The following is an 18445-nucleotide window of genomic DNA, read 5'->3' on the forward strand; positions in this document are numbered from 1 at the left end:
GAGCTGCTTTCTGACCAGCAGGAATATTGTGGAGAAGCTAAGCTATCATCACCCCAGCCATGCACCCCGGGGCCCCGACGGCCTCTGCAGTCTCTGAGCCCAGCCCTCGGGAACTGTGTGCCTTTGTGAGCGGGGCAGCCTCCCACATGCTGCGTGCCCTGCACCCTCGGCGGACCCGCCCCCCCAAAAGGAGGCCCAACCACAGGAGGTTCCTGCACAACCAGATCTGCAGGTGAGGGGGGGATGGGAGAAGGGAGGTGGGCAGATGGGGGTGGGAAGGGCCAGACAGCTCAGAGTGGGGGAGTCTGGGCCCAGACAGAACAGAGAGAAGGGGACCCCAGGATGCAATCGGCACTCAAGATGCATTAATTGAGCATTAACTGTGTACCAGGCCCCCAAGATCCATCAGTGCAAGGCAGACAGAACCCCCTGCCTTCATAGAGCTTGTGTTCCGGCAGGAAGGCGGCTGATCAGGGACAGCCAGATAAGTAAGTGATACGTGGCTGGACCTTGAGAACGTGATGCCGAGGGAAGGAAGACAGGCACAGAAGGCCACATATCACATGATGCCATTTGTGTGAAATGTCCAGAATGCAGAGCCAGGAAGCAGGGGAGCGGTGCCCGGGGAGGCACCACTAGAGGCGAGCGGGGATGGCGAGTGATTGCCACTGGGCTCAGCGTTGCTTTCTGGGGTGACGAAAAGTTCTGGAACGAATTAGAGGTGGTAGTTGCACATTGTGAGTGTAGTAGATGCCACTGAGTTGCATACTTTAGAGTGGCTCATTTAAGTTATGTGAATTTTACCTCAATTTTTAAAAATTATATGGCATGCTATGAAGTGATAAGTGCTATGGAGGGCATGCTGGGGGAGGACTGACATTTTAGGTAAGGTGTCAGGGAAGGCTTTACAGTGACAGTGACAATTGAGCTAAGACTTCACTGAAGCCAGGGAACAAGACTGTGATGTCTGAGGGAAGAGCATTCCAGGCAAGTGCAAAGGCCCTGAGGCAGGAACATCCCTGGAATGCTTGAGAACCAGTGTGGCTGGAGCAGAGTAAAAGGTGGAGGGAATGAGGTTCTAAAGAAACAGGAGCTCCCCATTTAGCACTATACCATTCAGCCTCTGGGCCTTTACACATACTGTTCCCTTTGTGGGGCAATGTCCTTCCCTGTCTCTGGGAATGTAGATGGGGACCCGAGCTCCTTCAGGTCTGTGCTCATGCCTGTCCCTCTCACACCCCATCCAGTCCCACCCCATCTTGCCCTGTGCTCTCCCCTCACTCTGTAACAGGATCCATTTTTTGAGCACTAGCTGTGTGCCAGGCACACCACACTAATGGTTTGACATATGATTCGTCACTTAATGCTCCCAACAAACCTGCACAGTAGGTTGTCTTTGTCCCTACATTATAGACAAAGAGGCTCAGAGAGATTCGTGAGTTATCCAAACTACACAGCTAAAGAATGGATACAACCCAGGCACTCTGAGTCCACAGCCCATGCTCTGTACCACTTTGCTGTCCTGCCTGGATCCAGCCTGTCAGGGACTTGACAATGACAATGATGTGATGATGATAATGATGATGATGATGGTGATGATAATGATGTTGATGGTGATGATAATGATGACAGTGGCGATAATGTGATGATGGTGGTGATGGTGGTGATGGTGATGATGATGGTGATGATAATGATGATGGTGGTGATGATGGTTATGATGGTGGTGATGGTGATGATGATAATGATGATGATGATGATGTCGTGATGATGGTGATGATAATTATGATGGTGGTGATGATGGTGATGATGGTGGTGATGGTGGTGATGGTGATGATGATAATGATGACGATGATGATGTCGTGATGATGGTGATGATAATGATGACAGTGGCGATAATGTGATGATCGTGGTGATGGTGGTGATGGTGATGATGATAATGATGACGATGATGATGTCGTGATGATGGTGATGATAATGATGACAGTGGCGATAATGTGATGATCGTGGTGATGGTGGTGATGGTGATGATGATAATGATGACGATGATGATGTCGTGATGATGGTGATGATAATGATGACAGTGGCGATAATGTGATGATCGTGGTGATGGTGGTGATGGTGATGATGATAATGATGATGATGATGATGTCGTGATGATGATGGTGATGATGGTTATGATGGTGGTGATGGTGATGATGATAATGATGATGATGATGATGTCGTGATGATGGTGATGATGGTGGTGATAATTATGATGGTGGTGATGATGGTGATGATGGTGGTGATGGTGGTGGTGATGATGATGATGATGGTGATGATAATGATGATGGTGATGATGTCGTGATGATGATGGTGATGATGATGATGGTGGTGATGATGGTGATGATGGTGGTGGTGGTGGTGGTGATGAAGATGGTGATGATAATGATGATGATGATGGTGGTAATGATGGTGATGGTGGTGGTGGTGGTGGTGATGATGAAGATGGTGATGATGGTGATGATAATGATGATGGTGGTGATGGTGATGATGGTGGTGATGGTGGCGCTTGTTCTAAGCACTTTAGTATTAACTCCTAATACTCACTCACAATGAATATGAATTCATTAATCCCCCATAATAACCTTAGGAGGTAGATGCTATTATAATCCTCATTTCTCAGATGAGGAAACTGAGGCATAGAGAGCTAAAGTGACTTGCCCAAGGACCTGCTTTTCTCGAAGTAGACTGTTTCTGCCAGCCAGCCCAGAACCTTGCTCCACGAGCTCTTGGAACCAAATCTGAGTAAACAGGAGCTTGGTCCAGCCTAACTCCTGCCTCCACACTACAAGCCACTTTCCACCAGGATGCCTAGCTCTGGCCATGTCCAGAATGTTCACCACCAGCACCCTACACACCCATTATTGAAGAGGAACACTCGTCTCCTCAAATAGGGTCCAGCCCTATGTCCCAGAGCTAGCCTTCTCACTCTTCTTCAGCCCCCTCATCAACCACTTCAGGACCCCTCCCCCATCTCCAGCCCCCATCTGGGTTTCCTGCCCATCTCCAGTCTGGACCCTGGGCTAATGCCAGCCTCTCACCTCCCAGATTCCCTGTTGACCCTCCCTCATTCAGCCTCCCTGCTCCCCCAGGGCCAACTTCTCTCCTGTAGCATCCCAGACATTCCCACCCCCACGCCTGACTCTGCCACACGTTCCCCAGAGACCCAGGCCGCCCACGACTTGTCTTGTGGGCAGCCCAGGGAGCTCTGGAGCATAGTCCCATGGGCACCCCTGAGAAAATCCAGGTCAGAGGCAAACTATCCTCAGCACCTTCCCACCCACGTCCTCCTCCTCCCTCCAGGTCCCCTCAGGCCCTGCTCCCGCAGGAGCCCCCTCCTACCCATGTATATGGATTTTTGACTTTTTCTTGTGAAAAATTTCCGACCTGCAGAAAAGTCAAGGCAGTGGTCTGATGCACCAGTTCTCAAAAAGTGGTCCCCAGACCCACAGCATCAGCATCTCAGCACGGTGTGGGGATGTGCTAGAGATGAGATTCTTGGACGCGACCCCAGACCTGCAGAACCAAAAGCTCAGGGGCCCAAGGACCTGTGTTTCCACAAGCCCTCTGGGTGTTCTGTTGGGCACTCAAGTTTGAGAACTGCTGGCCTAAAGGTCACTCATGTACCATCACTTAGACTTTACTGCCCATAACATCTTAGCCTATTTCCTTCATTTATATTCTTAAAATAGTTCAAGCAAATCACAAATGTCATGACTCTTCAGCCCTGAATGTCATTTATACTGAGTTTGTTCAAGTCAACTCCCCCTCTCTCTCTTCCCACCCCCATTCTCTGCCATTTAACCTGACCTCCCATTTCTGAACATTTTTCCTGGGGACTCAGAGCATAACTGTTCTCCTTGGCATCAAAGACAGTTCTGGAGTGGCAGCTCTCACTAATTTATTTATGAGCCTATTTTCTTGCGGTAAAATAGACATAACATAAAATTCACCATTTTGAGTGTTTTAAAGTGTACAATTCATTGGCGTTTCTTATATTCATAATGTTTTGCAACCAGTTACCTCTATCAGGTTCCAGAACATTTTCATCGCCCCAAAGGAGATCCCATACCCATTGCTAGCCACTCCCCAGTCCCCCTCCCCCAGCACCTGGCAGCCACCAGTCTGCTTCCTGTCTCCAGGGACCTGCCTATTCTGGACATTTCATGTAAACAGAACCACACAATAAAACCTTTTCTGGAAATTTAACAACCACGAGAAACGCACACAGTATCAGCGTAGAGCTTGACGAATTTTCCCAAAGGGAACCCACTAGTGGAAGCAACACTGAGATCCAGGAACGGGGCCCTTCTTGCCGCCGGAGGCCCTCGTGTTGTCTCCTTCCCGTAAGCTGCCATCCTGACTTCTCTTGCTGTCATCGGGTTAGCCTGTTTTTTGAGCTTTAAATGGAGTCATGAAGCTACGAATTGTGAGTCTCACTGCTTCTGCTCGACATTATGTTTGTGCATTGGTTTGCTACGGCTGCGACGACCAAACAGCACAGACCACCGGGTGGCTGAAACAACAGAAATTTACTTTCTCACACTTCTGGAGGCCCCAGTCCCAGATCGGGTGCTGGCAGGGCGAGGCCTCTCTCCTTGGCTTGTAGATGGTCTGTGTCTTCACATGGCCTTCCCTCCAAGGGTCCCAATCTCCTCTCACTGGATTAGAGCCCACTCTCACCATGTCATCTTAACTACCTCTTTCAAGGCCCTGTCTCCAAATGCAATCATGTTCTAAGGTACTGAGGGTTAAACCTTCAACATATGAATTTTAGGGGGCCATGACTGAGCCCATCACGGTTTGTGAGATCCATCCATATAGTTCTTGAGGGGTAGGAATGCTAGAGCGCGAGGCCAGGGCAGTGGCTGTTGTGGCCATCCAGGTGGGAAATGCTGGGGACTTCAATCAAGGATTGGTGGAGATGCGGAGGTGGGCACATTCAAGAGCTCCGTGGAGAGCAGAAGCCACAGGGCACCACTGTCACATGTGCACCCCTAGCCCGCAGTGCGCCTTGTGTGGAAGACACTTTTTGAGGCACCCTTTCCTTCAGATGTTTTTTTACTTGTATACGTTGGGATGTGGCCATAATAAATCTAAATGTCAAAAACGTGCATTGTGCTGAACCAGACGTGCTCCTAATGCAGTACACAACCCCCACAGCTGTTCAGAGCTCCCCTGTGAATGGGGTTAGAAAAACTGAACGGTCAGACTTAAGAAAGTGGACCCAGGTAGCACAGAGTAGAAAAATCGAGAGGAGGAGAAGGGAAAAACTGGTCCTGAGATGGCAGACAGGAGGGGAACACTTCACAGCTACGCAGTAATGCTTGTCTCTTTGCAGGCAGTTTGCCAAGATCGAAGCTGCCACCCAGCGCCTGGCCCTGTCTATCCTGTCCCAGGAGGCACCTCCCCAGAGATCTCCTCCCCGAAGACCGCCCCCGCCACCTCCATCCCCCTTCCTGGGGGTGGCCTGTGCTGTGGCCCCCACTGAGGCACCCTATGCCAGCCCTAGCCTGAGCCTCGCAGCCCTGGACACCTCCACCCTCGACCTCTTTGATGACATTGCACTCACCCCAGAGTGTCCCTCAGTGCCATCTGAGTCGTCCCACAGCGCTTGGGGCCAGCCAGACCTGAGGCAGGCTTCACATTTCTATAATCCCCTCCCCCCTCCCCTGAATGCCCTGGGGGGAGTGGACGGGCCCTGGGCTCCTGAGGGGGATTGGGTGGGCAGGTGGGAGATGCCTTGTCCCTGCCATTCTCAGGGAATCCCTGAGGGCTGGGGGACCTGCTCTCCATGACGCTCAACCACAACCCAACCCAGGCCCCCCCCCCCGCCAGACAAATCAGAGGCCACCCTCATAACAGCTCAGCAGCTGCCCCCGGAAGCCCCCTGTCCTGTCGACTCCCCTCGTGGCAACCCCTGGGAACAGGAACCAAGCCCAGACTCCTCCCACCTCAGACCGCGTCTTCTCCCGGTCCAGGTCCCCCACCTCTGCCTCTCCCAGGGGTGCCCCCTCGCGCTCACCCTCTCCCACCTCTCCCTTCTTTCTTCCCAGCCCCATCTCCTCAGTGTCTGCCGCTCCAGCTTCCTCTCACCTTGGCTCATTTCTGCCTAATGTCTGGTTTTGTTTCATTTATTCTCAAATATGTACTGAGCACCTACTATGTGTCAGGCCCCCATCTAGGTGCTGAGGATTCAGCAGTGAATAAACAGACAAGATGTGTGCATTTAAAGGAGTGGGGGGGATTGACAATGAGTACATTCATACATTTTTTAAAACGCAAGATAAATTTCCAATTTCAGTTTGGAATTAGTGTTATGAAGAAAATAAAACAGAGACTTGATTGAGTGGCTGTTTGACATAAGGTGGTCAGGGACAGCTTTGAATGACATGGAGCCGTCTAAGCAAAGGTCTGGGGCTCCAGGCTGAAGAAAAGCACGTGCAAAGGCCCCGAGGTGGCTGGAGCAGTGTGAGCAGGACAAGTCGTAAGAGATGAGGTCAGAGAGGTTGACAAAGGCAGACAGCAATTGGGAGTAGTTTGGATTTTATTCCAAGACTGATGGGGAAATTCTCTCCCCAACTCTTTCTCAGCCCCATTTCCAATCACAGAGTCTAAATATTACAGACACCACGCAAAACAAACAAACAACAAACACCACCCTGGGAGGCAGGTGCTGTACGGATGGGGAAACTGAGGCTGAGCGGGGTTGGTAGGACTTAAGTCCCTTTGCCTAGAAAGTGCTTGGGTCTCTTGCTAAGTTTCTGTCTCTAGCCACAAGGTCCAGCGTTCGAACCCCAGGCCTGCCTCTGCCCTGGGTATGCCCCTCCCTCCCTCTTTCTCTGCCTCAGAGGTCTCGTATGGACAATGAGGGTGGCCGCTACCCACCTGCCCAGCTGGAGTTCGCGTTCTCTGCACCCAAGGCCCCGCTCCGCCCCGGGCCCGCCACTCACGCCCTTCCCGGTTCCTCATTGGTCGGAGGCGCTACGTTCCCGCCCTCCCACTGGAGGGCCAATCACGCTCTCAATATTGACTGCGGAGGGAGAAACAGCCTCGCCTGCGGACTGGCCGGCCGCAAGGGCGGGGCAGAGCTTGGCGAGCGCCGATTGGGCGGCTCGGCCTGGATGGGCGGGCACGGAGGGCGCGGGGGCGGGACACGTGTCGCTACCGTACAAACCGGTGACCCAGCCTTGGAACCCGGCCGGAGGCCCCGAGCGGCATTAGGTGAGTGTTCCCCCGGCCTCTCCAGCGGAGGGGCGGGCCAGGCTGGAACCTGGCGCCTTCCGGGTAAGGCCCCTCCCCAGAGCGCTGAAGGGGGACCGATCCTCCCGCCTTGCAGGTGGAGAAACTGAGGCTTTGCCAGGCCGTCCGGGCCGAGGTGACACGGCCACGGGGAGGACTCCTGCCCAGGCCCCACAGAATTGGCTGGCCAGGGACTCGAGCCCTCCACGAGTCGCGCCCGCACTCTCTGCATCCCCGGTCGAGTTTTGCATTATCCTTGTGGGGTGGGTGAGTTTCACCCCCATTTTCAGGCTCAGACAGAGCGTGAAACTTGCGGAGGGTCACACAGCCAGGAAATCCCGGCTGCAGGGCTGCCCACCTCCCAGTCCAGGTGGGGATCTAAGCAGCACCTGCCTCCCTCTGCTGCTGCCCCTCCTCCTTGGCCTTGGACTCCCTCCACCCAGAGCTCAGTTCTGTACTTTCTCACCACTCCCCTACGGCTCCCCCAAGCCCAGACCTCCCCACATGCGCGCACACGCGCACTCCCAGCCCTCAGTTTTTCATCTTCTTCCCCAAACCAATTTCCCTCTCCAGGTCCCCAGTTAGTCCCTGGGACCTGCCACCCATGAACCAGAAACCTGAAGATCTTCCTCCTTCCCCCTTTCCCCACAGTCATTTGCACCTGTTCCCCAAATCTCTTTGTCCTCTTTGCCTGGAGTTCAGGCCTCATCCTTGCCCACCTTGACCCCAGCCCTGGTTTTCTTCCTGGCCCCCACCATCAGCCCAGCCCCACAGAGGCCAGTGAGGCCGCCCCCATTTTATCTGATATTTTGAAAACTTTTTATGGAGGTATACCGCATATGCAGGAAAACCACACAAATCACAAATACATAGCTCAAATAACGTTCCACATAGCAAACACTCTGGTGTATAAACAGCATCCAAATCCAGCCTGAAGTAGAACATCCCCCACATCCCAGAAGCCCCCCCTTGGGCCCCCTTCTTCACTGCCACCCAAGGATAACCATTCATTCCTAACTTTATCGCCACAGATTGGTTTTGCTGGGTTACCTTATGTACGTATTTTATTGTATTGTAGTTATTATGGACTAGACAACCAATCACACATTGTCCAAAATTCAAAAGGAACAGAACAGTACAGAGTGAAAATCAAATCTCCTTCACACCCGGTCCCTCAGTGACCTGCTCCCCGTCCTGAAGTATGTGGTCCACATAGAGAGGAGGGCTACACTGGTTTGTTCTCTCCTGTTGGGCGCACAGATGGGAGCACTGCTATGTGCACTGTTCTTCATTTCACTGTTAATCTCTATTGGACACTTTTCCGTATTGTTACTTCAAGAGCACCCTTGTCATTCTTCCTGGCTGCAAAGAATCCCATGGTATAGACATACCATAACTTCGGTGTCCAGGACCCCAACCGTAGATGTTTACATTGATTTGTATTCCTTTGCTCCGTGGAAGAGTCCCATAATGAGTAACCTAGGCCTGGTAGTGCATAACCTCGGGCCATCTCACATGTATGTCTGCAGGGCAAACACTCAGGAGTGAGTTTTCTGGGTCACAGGGTTCATATAACTCTAATTTTGAGAAATGTGGCCCCATGTGCTTCCCTAGGGGTTGTTGCAATCCACACTCCTACCAGTGTGCGGGGGAGATGCTTTTGCTCCAGACACGTGTCACAGGCTTGCAGCCATTAGATCCCTGATCTGACCTTGACCCTCCTGTCTTCTGAAGACTCAAAAGAGTGGAAGTGAGAAGAGCACCCCAGCTGGAGGGAACCACCAGCAAAAGGCCTTGAAGTGCAACATGACTGGCCAAGGCTGGAATGGTCCCCAGCACCTTGCGGGAGGGGGTTACATTTTAGTCCTGAGGACAGAGAGAAGCAGCCGAGTAGGAGGGTGGGGGCTGAGATGGGGGACTGACAGAGCCCGCTTTGTGTTTTCAGATTGTTTTCTCTCTCTCTGGCCACTTCCTCGGGGAGAATTTTGCACTCTCCCGAGATAGATCAGGTTCCCTAGAAATCCGAGCACTGAGCACAGTTGTATTTATGTGATTAATTCATTCAGTGCGGTTTTGGTTTTGTGGGAGCTCCCATGCCATTTTGTTTTTAGATAAAATTCACATAGCATAAAACTCCCCGTGGTAAGCATCCATCAGTTTTTACATTTTAGATACGTTGCCCATAGAAGACATTTTCTACGGTAGATGTGTTCATTTGAGAGAATCCCTATAAACACCTGTGGGTACTCACCACCCAGCCTTCACACTGCCCCCGGGGTGAACCCTTTAGCCTTTCACCCTGCAGGGTCTCCTGTGTCCCAGATAAATTAACAAGTAAACGAGTGAGCACGCAGAGCGGACGAGAGGTGCACACGGAAGCCACGCCAGAACTCCCAGTTGTGCAGCAACTTGGGGACCCAAGGACTCAAGCCTCCCTGGGGACATGGGCTGGGACATGCTGAGACTCGCAGAGGCAGGGACCCAGGTGCTGCAGACGGAGCCGCTCTGACTGGGAGGCTTGCCGTCCTCTAGTCCTGTGGGACCTCAGCAAGTCGTGGACCCCTCGGGGTCTCAGTGGTCTCCCTGGAAAAGGGCTGCTGGGCAGGTGGCACCACAAGCCCCACCCCTTCTCTCTCTCTCTTTTAAATTGTGCTAAAGTACACGTAATGAAATTTACCATTTCAACCATTTTTTAAAAAAGATTTTACCTACCTATTTGACAGAGAGAGGGAGAGCACAGGCAAGGGGGACAGCAGGCAGAGGCAGAGGGAGAAGCAGGCTCCCCACTGAGCAGGGAGTCCAATGCGGGGCTCGATCCCAGGACCCTGAGATCATGACCTGAGCCTAAGGCAGATGCTTCACCCACTGAGCCACCCAGGTGCTCCATTTCAAGCATTTTTAAGCGTACCATGAAGTGGCCCTTACAAACATGCATGACGTTGTGTAAATGTGGCCGCCATGTAGTTCCAGAATGTGTTCATCACCCCAGACGGAAACTGCACGCATTAGGCGGTCAGTCCTCGTTGCTCCCCCCACCCCCACCCCCAGCCCCCGGCAGCCACCAGTCTGCTTCCTGCCTCTGGACTTGATCCCTGTGGACAGTTCATATACATAGGCTGCCACAGCGTGGGGTCTTCAGTGACTGGCCTCTCTCACGAAGCACAGCGGCTCCGAGGTTCATCCATGATGTAGCACATCGCAGCACTTCACTCCTTTCTACTCCTTTCTACTCCCCTGTGCAAGTACCCCCGCCTTTCTTCTAGGACCCGTAGGCACGTGCAGCCTCTGCATTGTACACATGGGTAAACTGAGTCTCAGAGGCTGAGTGGGGGGAGTCCAACCTGAAGGAACTCAGCACCGCCACTCCAGCCAGGCTCTTTTTTCCTCAGGAATCACATCTGCTCCCTGTTAGCTGCCATGGGTCCTTGGGTGGGTCACTTCACGCCTCAGTTTCTCCCCCGAGGGCACGGTGAGGGTCACCATTGGAGCCTACAATGTGGCAGGAGAGAGGGTGACCTTGACAGAAGGAAAAGACTTCCCAGGGCCCCTGGGAGAGTGAGCCTGGGAGCACCAGGGTGGTCAAGGTCACAGAAGGCTTCTCGGGAAAGTGATCTCCTGGCTGAGTAGGATATATTAAGAAAAAAATAAATTCCAGGCCCAGGAGAACTGCAGACACAAAGGCCTGCAGGTGGGAGGATGGTTTCCAAAGCACCGTGTGGGACTGTCAAGGGTCTAAGTGCATGGACCCTGGATGTGCAGAGAAGCTCCTTGGCCACCTGACCCTGCCGCCTCCGCTCCTCTGCCCGTCCCCAGGACATGGCGGCTGCAAGGCCCAGCCTGGGCCGAGTCCTCCCTGAATCATCCATCCTGTTCCTGTGTGACATGCAGGAGAAGTTCCGCCATATTGCATACTTCCCCCAGATTGTGTCTGTGGCCGCCCGCATGCTCAAGGTACAGCCCCACCTCCCTCAGACCCAGCAGTCCAAGCCCCCAGCCCCTCCTCCCTCAGACCCAGGAGTCCAGGCCCCCAGTCCTCCTCCCTCTGATCCAGGAGTCCAGGCCCCCCCGGCCCCTCCTCCCTCAGACCCAGGAGTCCAGGCCCCCAGCCCCTCCTCCCTCAGACCCAAGAATCCAGGCCCCCAGCCCCTCCTCCCTCAGACCCAGGAGTCTGACCCCACAGGCCCCTCCCTCAGGCTCAAGGCTTTGTTCCCTTCCCTGGCACAGGTGGCCAGGCTGCTGGAGGTACCCGCTGTGCTGACAGAGCAGTACCCAGAAGGCCTGGGCCCCACGGTGCCTGAGCTGGGGGCTGAAGGCCTGCGGCCGGTGGCCAAAACCTGCTTCAGCATGGTGCCCGCAGTGCAACGGGAGCTGGACACCCGGCCGCAGCTGCGTTCTGTACTCCTCTGTGGCATTGAGACACAGGCCTGCATCCTGGTGAGACCCCCAACTAAGTACATCTTCCCTGGCCCAGAACCCTCTGTCCTGGCAGGACCCCATTCCTGACCTGGACCTTCATCCTCACTCAGGACCCCTCTCTGCCTGGTGCTCCCATCCTGCCCTAGGATCCTGCTGTAACCTGGGGCCCTCTGCCCTGATCGGAGCCTCCCTCATCCCCATCCCAGCTCCCCAGTCCCTCACCCCAGACCCTGTTCCTGTCTGGGGTTGGCCTTGACATTCCTGTGTCCCCAGAACACCACCTTGGACCTCCTGGACCGCGGGCTGCAGGTCCATGTGGTGGTGGATGCCTGCTCTTCTCGCAGGTGAGTGGGTCCTGCTGGGGGTGGGGTGCGTGTGGGGTACGGATGGGGTGCCCAGGAAGAACCAGGGGGTGGGATCCCTGCTGAGCTTGGGGGTCTGGGTGTCCAGGCCGAGGCATCAACGGCCTCCCTCCCCCTCACAGCCAGGTGGACAGGCTGGTGGCGCTGGCCCGGATGCGGCAGAGTGGCGCCTTCCTCTCCACCAGTGAAGGGCTGATTCTACAGCTTGTGGGTGATGCCGCCCACCCCCAGTTTAAGGAGGTACTGGCTCTGCACCCCGACCTCCCTTGCCTCCCTTTCCAGCACCCACCACATATGGGTTGACAGAATACATCTGGGAACACAGCAGGCTGCCGCCTCCAGGCGAGCAAAGTTCTAAGTTCCATGAGAGAAGCTGTCGGATGGTCATGAGGACAGGAGAGAGAGAAGGCAGGGGAGGGGACTTGGAGGGCTGGGGTGCAGAGGAGGGGGTTGCATGGGGTGGTGTGGGAGGCCTCCTGGGGAGAGGTAAGGGAGGCAGCCAGGCAAACAGGCAAGAACAGTCTGGCAGAGGCCCTGTAGATGGGAGCCCTGTGACCCTCCTCTCTGTCCTCCAGCCCCCGCAGCCACCACACCTGGCCCTCAGGGTGGCGGGAGGTGCCCAGCCCTCTGAGGTCTGCCCCTTTCCCTCCTCTTAGTTCAGTGCTGTTGAGCATTTGTTAAGCACCTACTATGGGCCAACCGCTGTGGCAGGTCCTGGGGCAACAGCAAAAGCCACTCTGTATTCAGTTATATGTTGTGGCCAGAAGCTAGAAGGGGGTGTTCAGAGTGTGCAAGAAATAAGATGGGGGCTCGCAGCAGGGAGGTCCTTCCCCAGGAGTGGCCTTGAAGCACAGACCTGAAGTAGGACTAGCAGCCAGTCATCCAAAAAGTGTTCCTGGCAGAAGGAACAGCTAGGGCAAAGGCCTGGAGGTGGAACTGAACTTGCCTTATTCAGAAAACTGTAGCAGGGCATGGCGAGCCCTCGGTGAGTGTGGGAGGAAGGGAGGCAGAGAGGAGCCAGAGCCCCATCTTCTCAAAGATTTGAGGGTTTTGCACAAGGGAGCCAGCCATGGTCAGATCTGCAGTTTGGTCCTGGGTGGCCCATGGATGTGGGTGGGTGGCAGGAAGGAGGGAGACCAGAGTGGAGGCAGTGGGGATGCAGACTTTGCTGATTTTTCTGGAAGCAAGCACAGTGGGGCCTGTGATGGGTGCAGTGTGGGGCTTTGGGAGAAGGTGGCCCCAGAGAAGGGGCTTGAGCATCTGTGCATCCTGTGGTCTACTGATTGGGGGAAGACTGTCGGTGTGAGAGGTCAGGTGGTGACCCACGTCTAAGAGGCAGTTGGATCAATGAATCTGGAGTTGAGGGGCAAGGCATGGGCTGGATTTGGGGGTTAAGAGGGATGGGAGAGGTGAGATTACTTAAGCAGGAGCCGGTATAGACAAGAAGCTCCAGGACAGGGCCTTGGTACAAGCCAGCAAAGTGGACCAAGATGGCAGGTGATCAGGAGCTAACCCAGGCAGCCATGGTGGAAGGGAGGCCCAAGAAAAAGTTTTGAGAAGAGCAAGTGGTTGGCTTGGCCAGTTGCTGCCAAGAGGGCAAGGCAGATGAAAATGGAGAAGTGCCCCTCCAAATCTGTCATAGAGATGGGGACTCTTGACTCCTCTGAACCCTCCTCTTCCCCCCCTACAGATCCAGAAGATCATTAAGGAGCCTGCCCCAGACAGTGGGCTGCTGGGACTCTTCCAAGGCCAGAATCCCCTCTTCCGCTGAACTCACCCTGAAGACCACCCTCCTGTCATTGGGACCTCAGTGGAATCATTTCGCCCCCGTCCTTGGCTCCCAAGAGTGGTGCAGTCCACCGGGAGAACCACCCCCTCGGGAGGGGAGGTGGAGTGCTACCTTGCCATTGGGCCAAAGCGCCCGGAAATGCAAATGAGGCTCCTGGAAACTGGGTGGCGGTTGGCTGAGCAGAACTGGGGGCGGGGCTCGGCCCCGGGCCACTTCACGAGGCGGGGAGGGGCGGGGGAGGGAGTATCACAGGCTGTGGAACCCGGACTTGCAGAATAAACATTGATGTGGCTATGGACCGAACCATTCTTGGATTTGGGGGGTGTCCCGGGGGCGAGTGGGGGCCGCGGGTGGGGGGAAGAGGGGTCCCAGCAGGTGGGGAGGGGGAGGTGCCTTTTCTCCGCTCGCAGCCGGCGCCAGGCGAAGGCAGGCTGGCCGCGGCCACATCTGCACCGAAGCCGGCGCGCATCTGCACGGACAGGAGCTGCTGGCCGGGTCGCACGCCCAACACGCTGCCGGCCGCCCCCCACCAGCGCGCGCACACGCCCAGCCGGTTGGCTCGCAGACACGCGCTCGCTCTGCCTCCCTGGCCGGCCCCCCACGCCGCCGCCACCCCCGACTCCCCAAGGGTCCCGAATCCGGAAAGTGAGGTGAGCGCGACCGCACCCCGGTGCGGAGGGGGAAACTGAGGCACTGGGGACATGGGGACGGGAGGAAGACGAGACCGGCATGCGGATGAATGGATGAATGGCTGGGAAGGACAGACGGCTTCATCTGAGTGGTTCCTGCTCCCCTAAGACGCAGGAACCTAGGGATCCACATGGGGGCTCTCAGAATTCTGAAGCCCCCATGGAGATCTGGGAGCCCGGACTCTACGGAGCCCCCAGTCAAGGCCCCTCAGTCAAGGCCCCTCCGCCCCTTGAGATTCGCAGTCCTTGTTCCCCGCCCCCCCAACCTTGGAGACCTAAGAAGGCAACCTCTGAATCCCCCGGAGACCCAGGCGTCAGAGCTCCCAACTGGCCCGCCCCCCACTGGGGAATCTGAGTCCCCCCCAACCACCCCCGCCAATCCTGGAATCCCAGACCCCTCCCAGAAGGCCCGGTCCCGGAACCCGGCGTCAGAGCGCCCAGCACCCCCTCTCCCCAGGGACCTAGGAGTCCCATCTTCCCCCCTCCTCCAGGAGCCCCCGGGACCGGCGTCGGCGCCCCCGGCCCCCGCCTTCCGGATCCAGGTGTCCCCCCCTCCTCACCCCCCCAGCCTGATGCTTCGCGTCTCGGAGGCCGCGCTCGCGTCGCCATGGCAACAAGAGTCTATTTTGCGCTGGGAACACACAGCTCCCGCTGCAGCGCCCCCCCACCCCGCCCCTCCAACCCGGGCCTGAGTGAGAGTAGGGGGACCGGAGAGGGAGACTGGGGTCCGGGGTGGGGTAGGCAGAGCCACAGAGATACTCAGAGTGGCAGAGATCTGTGGATAGCAAATGTGGGAAAGAGACATAGAGACAGAGACAGAGTCAGAGAGGTAAAGAGAGATGGGGATGTGGGGGTTGGGGGTGGGGGGAGACCCAGAGACAGGATGTAGAGAGACAGAGACAGACGGGGCAAAGGGAAGAAGGGAAATGTTGGCACACGGAAAACTGAGATTAAGAGAATGGGACAGCTCATGGTGGGGGGGGGGGAGGTGGACAGAGACTCAGGGAAGCAGAGAAGCTATGAGACATGTAGAGAGACACAGACTAGGAGGACCGTGACCCAGGGCAGATCCCATTAGAGATGCGAGGCCGCCCGCGGGCGGGTGGGAGGCGGGGTCCGGGAGGAGGGGTGGGCAGGGAGATGCAGAGACACCCAGAGTCAGAAAGGCACAGGACACTGGAAGACCTGGGGATGGGGCGGGGACGCAGGGACCAAGGTTGGGCCAGCCGCCGGCAGTGCTTGGGGGAGGGTCCTCGTCCCTGAGTCCCCGCTGCCTTGGTGCCCAGCACTGGGATCCCTGCCCCCCATTCAGACCCCTCCCCTTATCCCTCCACTCTGCTTCACCAGCCAGGTGAACCCACATCCTCTCCCCCTACCTCAAACCAACCCCTCAACCCCAGATATTCCTAGGATCCCCTCCCTTTGCACGCTACCCGGACCCTGCATGTGCCCATCCTCCCTCTCCCTCTCTCTTTCTCTCTCTCTCAATACCCACCGCGCACCCTCAGTCTCCCTCCACCACCACCTGCAAACACCCTCCAGCCCCCAGTTTCCCGAGGTCAGGTCTTCTGACTCTTTCTGGATCTTACCCTTCTGTGGGTTCTGTGGGTTTTTGTCCTCTCTCTCTGTCTCTCTCTCATTCTCTCTTGGTTTCTCAATCTCTGAATGCCACTTCTCAGTGCTCTGTGCCCCTCCTGTGAGTATCTGTCTCCCCCACCCTGCTACCCCTCTGGGTCTCTGCCCCCTCTCTGTCTCTGACCCCCTCTCTCTGTGTCTCTGTCCCCCTCTCCCTGGGTCTCTCTCCTTCTTTCTCTGAGCCTCTCCTCCGACTAACCTCCCAAGATTCTCTCCCTGTCCCTCTCCCCCCCCCCCCCCCCGCCGTCCTCTCCATCTCTCATTCTTTGCTGCCATACATCTCAGGGGGCTACTCACCTGGCCCCACGCAGCCAACCCAGCCCTGGCCCCTGGCCCCAGCTGGCAGGATGTGGAGTGTGGGGCACAGTGCTATGCAGGCACTGTGAAGTCCCCAGGATCCCAGGGACCGAGTGGGGCCTGCTCTGGAAACCCTTCTTAAGTTGGTTCCCCTCATCTCTGTCTGTATGTCTCTCAGTTCCTAGGCTGACACTGGTGTGGGGGCACAGCCAGACCCCTGGCCCTGAGCTGCTGAGCATGCATGGTGCAGGGAGGGAGGAAATGGGGTGAAGGGCCCCCTTCCTCCAGCTTTGGGGGAGGAAAATGCCTGTGTGTGTAAGGGGCTGCAGGAGGGCTGTGTCTCTGCAGGGAGGGGGCATCACACGTGTGTTTCCAGATTCCACCGTTGGGTGAGGGTGTGTTTGCACATGTGTGTCTGCACCCACCAGGTTGCATGACTGTGGGCTGGGATGTGTATGGCTGTGTGTCCATGTGGAGGTGGCTTGGGCAGGTCCCTGGTTGTATTCTGGAGCTATATGTGGTCCCAGTGTGTCACAATGTCTGAGATTGTGTCTGGGTCTTTTGTATTGCGGGTGGCAATGCCCAGAGTGCACAGCTGTGTGTCCACATGGAGCTGTGTGCGTATGTGTTGGGAGGAGGCTACAGGTACGCCACCAGGATGACATTGGGTGTCCTTGTGTGTTGTGTCTTCACACTATGTGGGTGTCCTGTGTTCTCTGTCATTGTGTGTATATAATGTTGTGTGTCTATGTGTTGTTTTGTGTGAGGCAAGGGAAGAATCGGTCCCCCTGAATCCTTGTGTCTAGACAGGTCACTGTGTCCCTAGGTGTGTGCTCCCTTCCCTTAAGGAGGTGTAAGGCAGGGGGAGGAGGCCACCTCTCCCTCCACTGGCAGAGGTGCCATGTGTATTGTGTCTGGGTGCGTCACTGGGTTTGAGGGGATGGATGCCACAGCTCCCACTCCCCAGAGTTGTCAATGGTCTGGAGTTGTGTCTCCCTGGGCATGTGTGTGTGTGTGTGCGCAGTTGGAGGGGACAATGGGACTCTGTTAGCAGAGGGAAGAATTGTGTCCATGGAGCTCAGCTGGAGGCTTGGCATGAATGGGGACTGAGTGGGCAAACTGCTAGCCCATACAGCGCCTTTATGCAAATAAGACAAAGGTACCCCCTGGCCCAACGTAGCTCCCCTGTGTCTGTAGTTTGGCAGGCAGATGGCAACCTTGTGTGAGTTCTAAAGAGTACCCCTTCCCCCAGATCGATGCAGTCCCACCAGTACACCTTAAGGAAGGAGAGCCCGGCTGGATTCCAGCCTCTCAACCCTATCTCCTTGTGCAGTGCCCAACCTGCCCAACTCTATGTGGCAGCCCTCAATGAATGAAGAAATCCACATCACTGCATGCATGTGGGTTCACTGATTAAAGGTGTTTGTCTGTATGCATGTCAACCCACATTTCTCTGCGTGGGATAAAGGTTCTACAGGTGGCCGTGCCCTGAGACCTGAGTTCAGAGCCCAGCTCCAATGCTTGGGCACTGTAAGCTTAGGCAAATGATAGGACCTCTTGGAACCTCAGTGTTTTCATCTGAAGTGTGTGTGTATGAGAGACAGTGAGAGACAGAGAGGGAGAGAGAGAAGACCCACTTCTCACACTTCCTTTCAACATTCATCTGTGCAATATTTATGGAACACTTCCTGTGTCAGGCACTGATGTTGGGTGCTGTGGACACTATGGTGAACAAGCCACACAAAAAAGTCTGCCTTTACGGAGTTTATAGTCTAGTGGGGGAGACAGACAATAAGTCCCTACACACATAATGTGGCAAGCAGAGATGGGAGCTATGACAAGTCAGAAGCAGGTGTGGGGACCATAGCGGATGGAGGTGCTGCTTGAGACAGGACAGGAAGGCTCGGTGAGATGACCTGTGAGGGACACCTGAAAGAAGGAGGCGGGGCACAGATCAGTATCTGCAGCAAGGGGAG

The 18445-nt window shown here is 55.6% G+C and overlaps 3 protein-coding genes across 6 annotated transcripts in view; 2 read left to right on the forward strand and 1 right to left on the reverse strand.

Annotated features, from left to right (window-relative positions):
• NAT14 (N-acetyltransferase 14 (putative)) overlaps positions 1-18445 on the reverse strand; it is a 60349-nt gene that overhangs the window by 18098 nt on the left and 23806 nt on the right. The window lies entirely within an intron of this gene.
• On the forward strand, positions 60-9035 carry CUNH19orf85 (chromosome unknown C19orf85 homolog). Its single transcript, XM_040634389.1, has 4 exons — positions 60-232; positions 5381-5627; positions 6891-7263; positions 9016-9035. Exons 1-4 carry the CDS (start codon positions 60-62, stop codon positions 9033-9035), a joined length of 813 nt encoding a protein of 270 aa, XP_040490323.1.
• On the forward strand, positions 7159-14140 carry ISOC2 (isochorismatase domain containing 2). Of its 3 annotated transcripts, none has more exons than XM_008709781.2 (5): positions 7159-7263; positions 11095-11232; positions 11506-11715; positions 11971-12041; positions 13750-14140. In XM_008709781.2, exons 2-5 carry the CDS (start codon positions 11098-11100, stop codon positions 13994-13996), a joined length of 663 nt encoding a protein of 220 aa, XP_008708003.1. In that variant the 5' UTR covers positions 7159-7263; positions 11095-11097; the 3' UTR covers positions 13997-14140. The 3 variants fall into 3 exon arrangements, with proteins under 3 accessions (XP_008708003.1, XP_040489735.1, XP_008708006.1); XM_040633801.1 differs by lacking the exon at positions 7159-7263 and adding an exon at positions 7282-7548 and having other exon boundaries at positions 11904-12041; positions 13750-13970; XM_008709784.2 differs by lacking the exon at positions 7159-7263 and adding an exon at positions 12182-12299 and having other exon boundaries at positions 13750-13970.

The sequence above is a fragment of the Ursus maritimus genome, unplaced genomic scaffold (genome assembly GCF_017311325.1).
Source record: "Ursus maritimus isolate PB19 unplaced genomic scaffold, ASM1731132v1 scaffold_19, whole genome shotgun sequence".
Classification (NCBI taxonomy): Eukaryota; Metazoa; Chordata; class Mammalia; order Carnivora; family Ursidae; genus Ursus; species Ursus maritimus.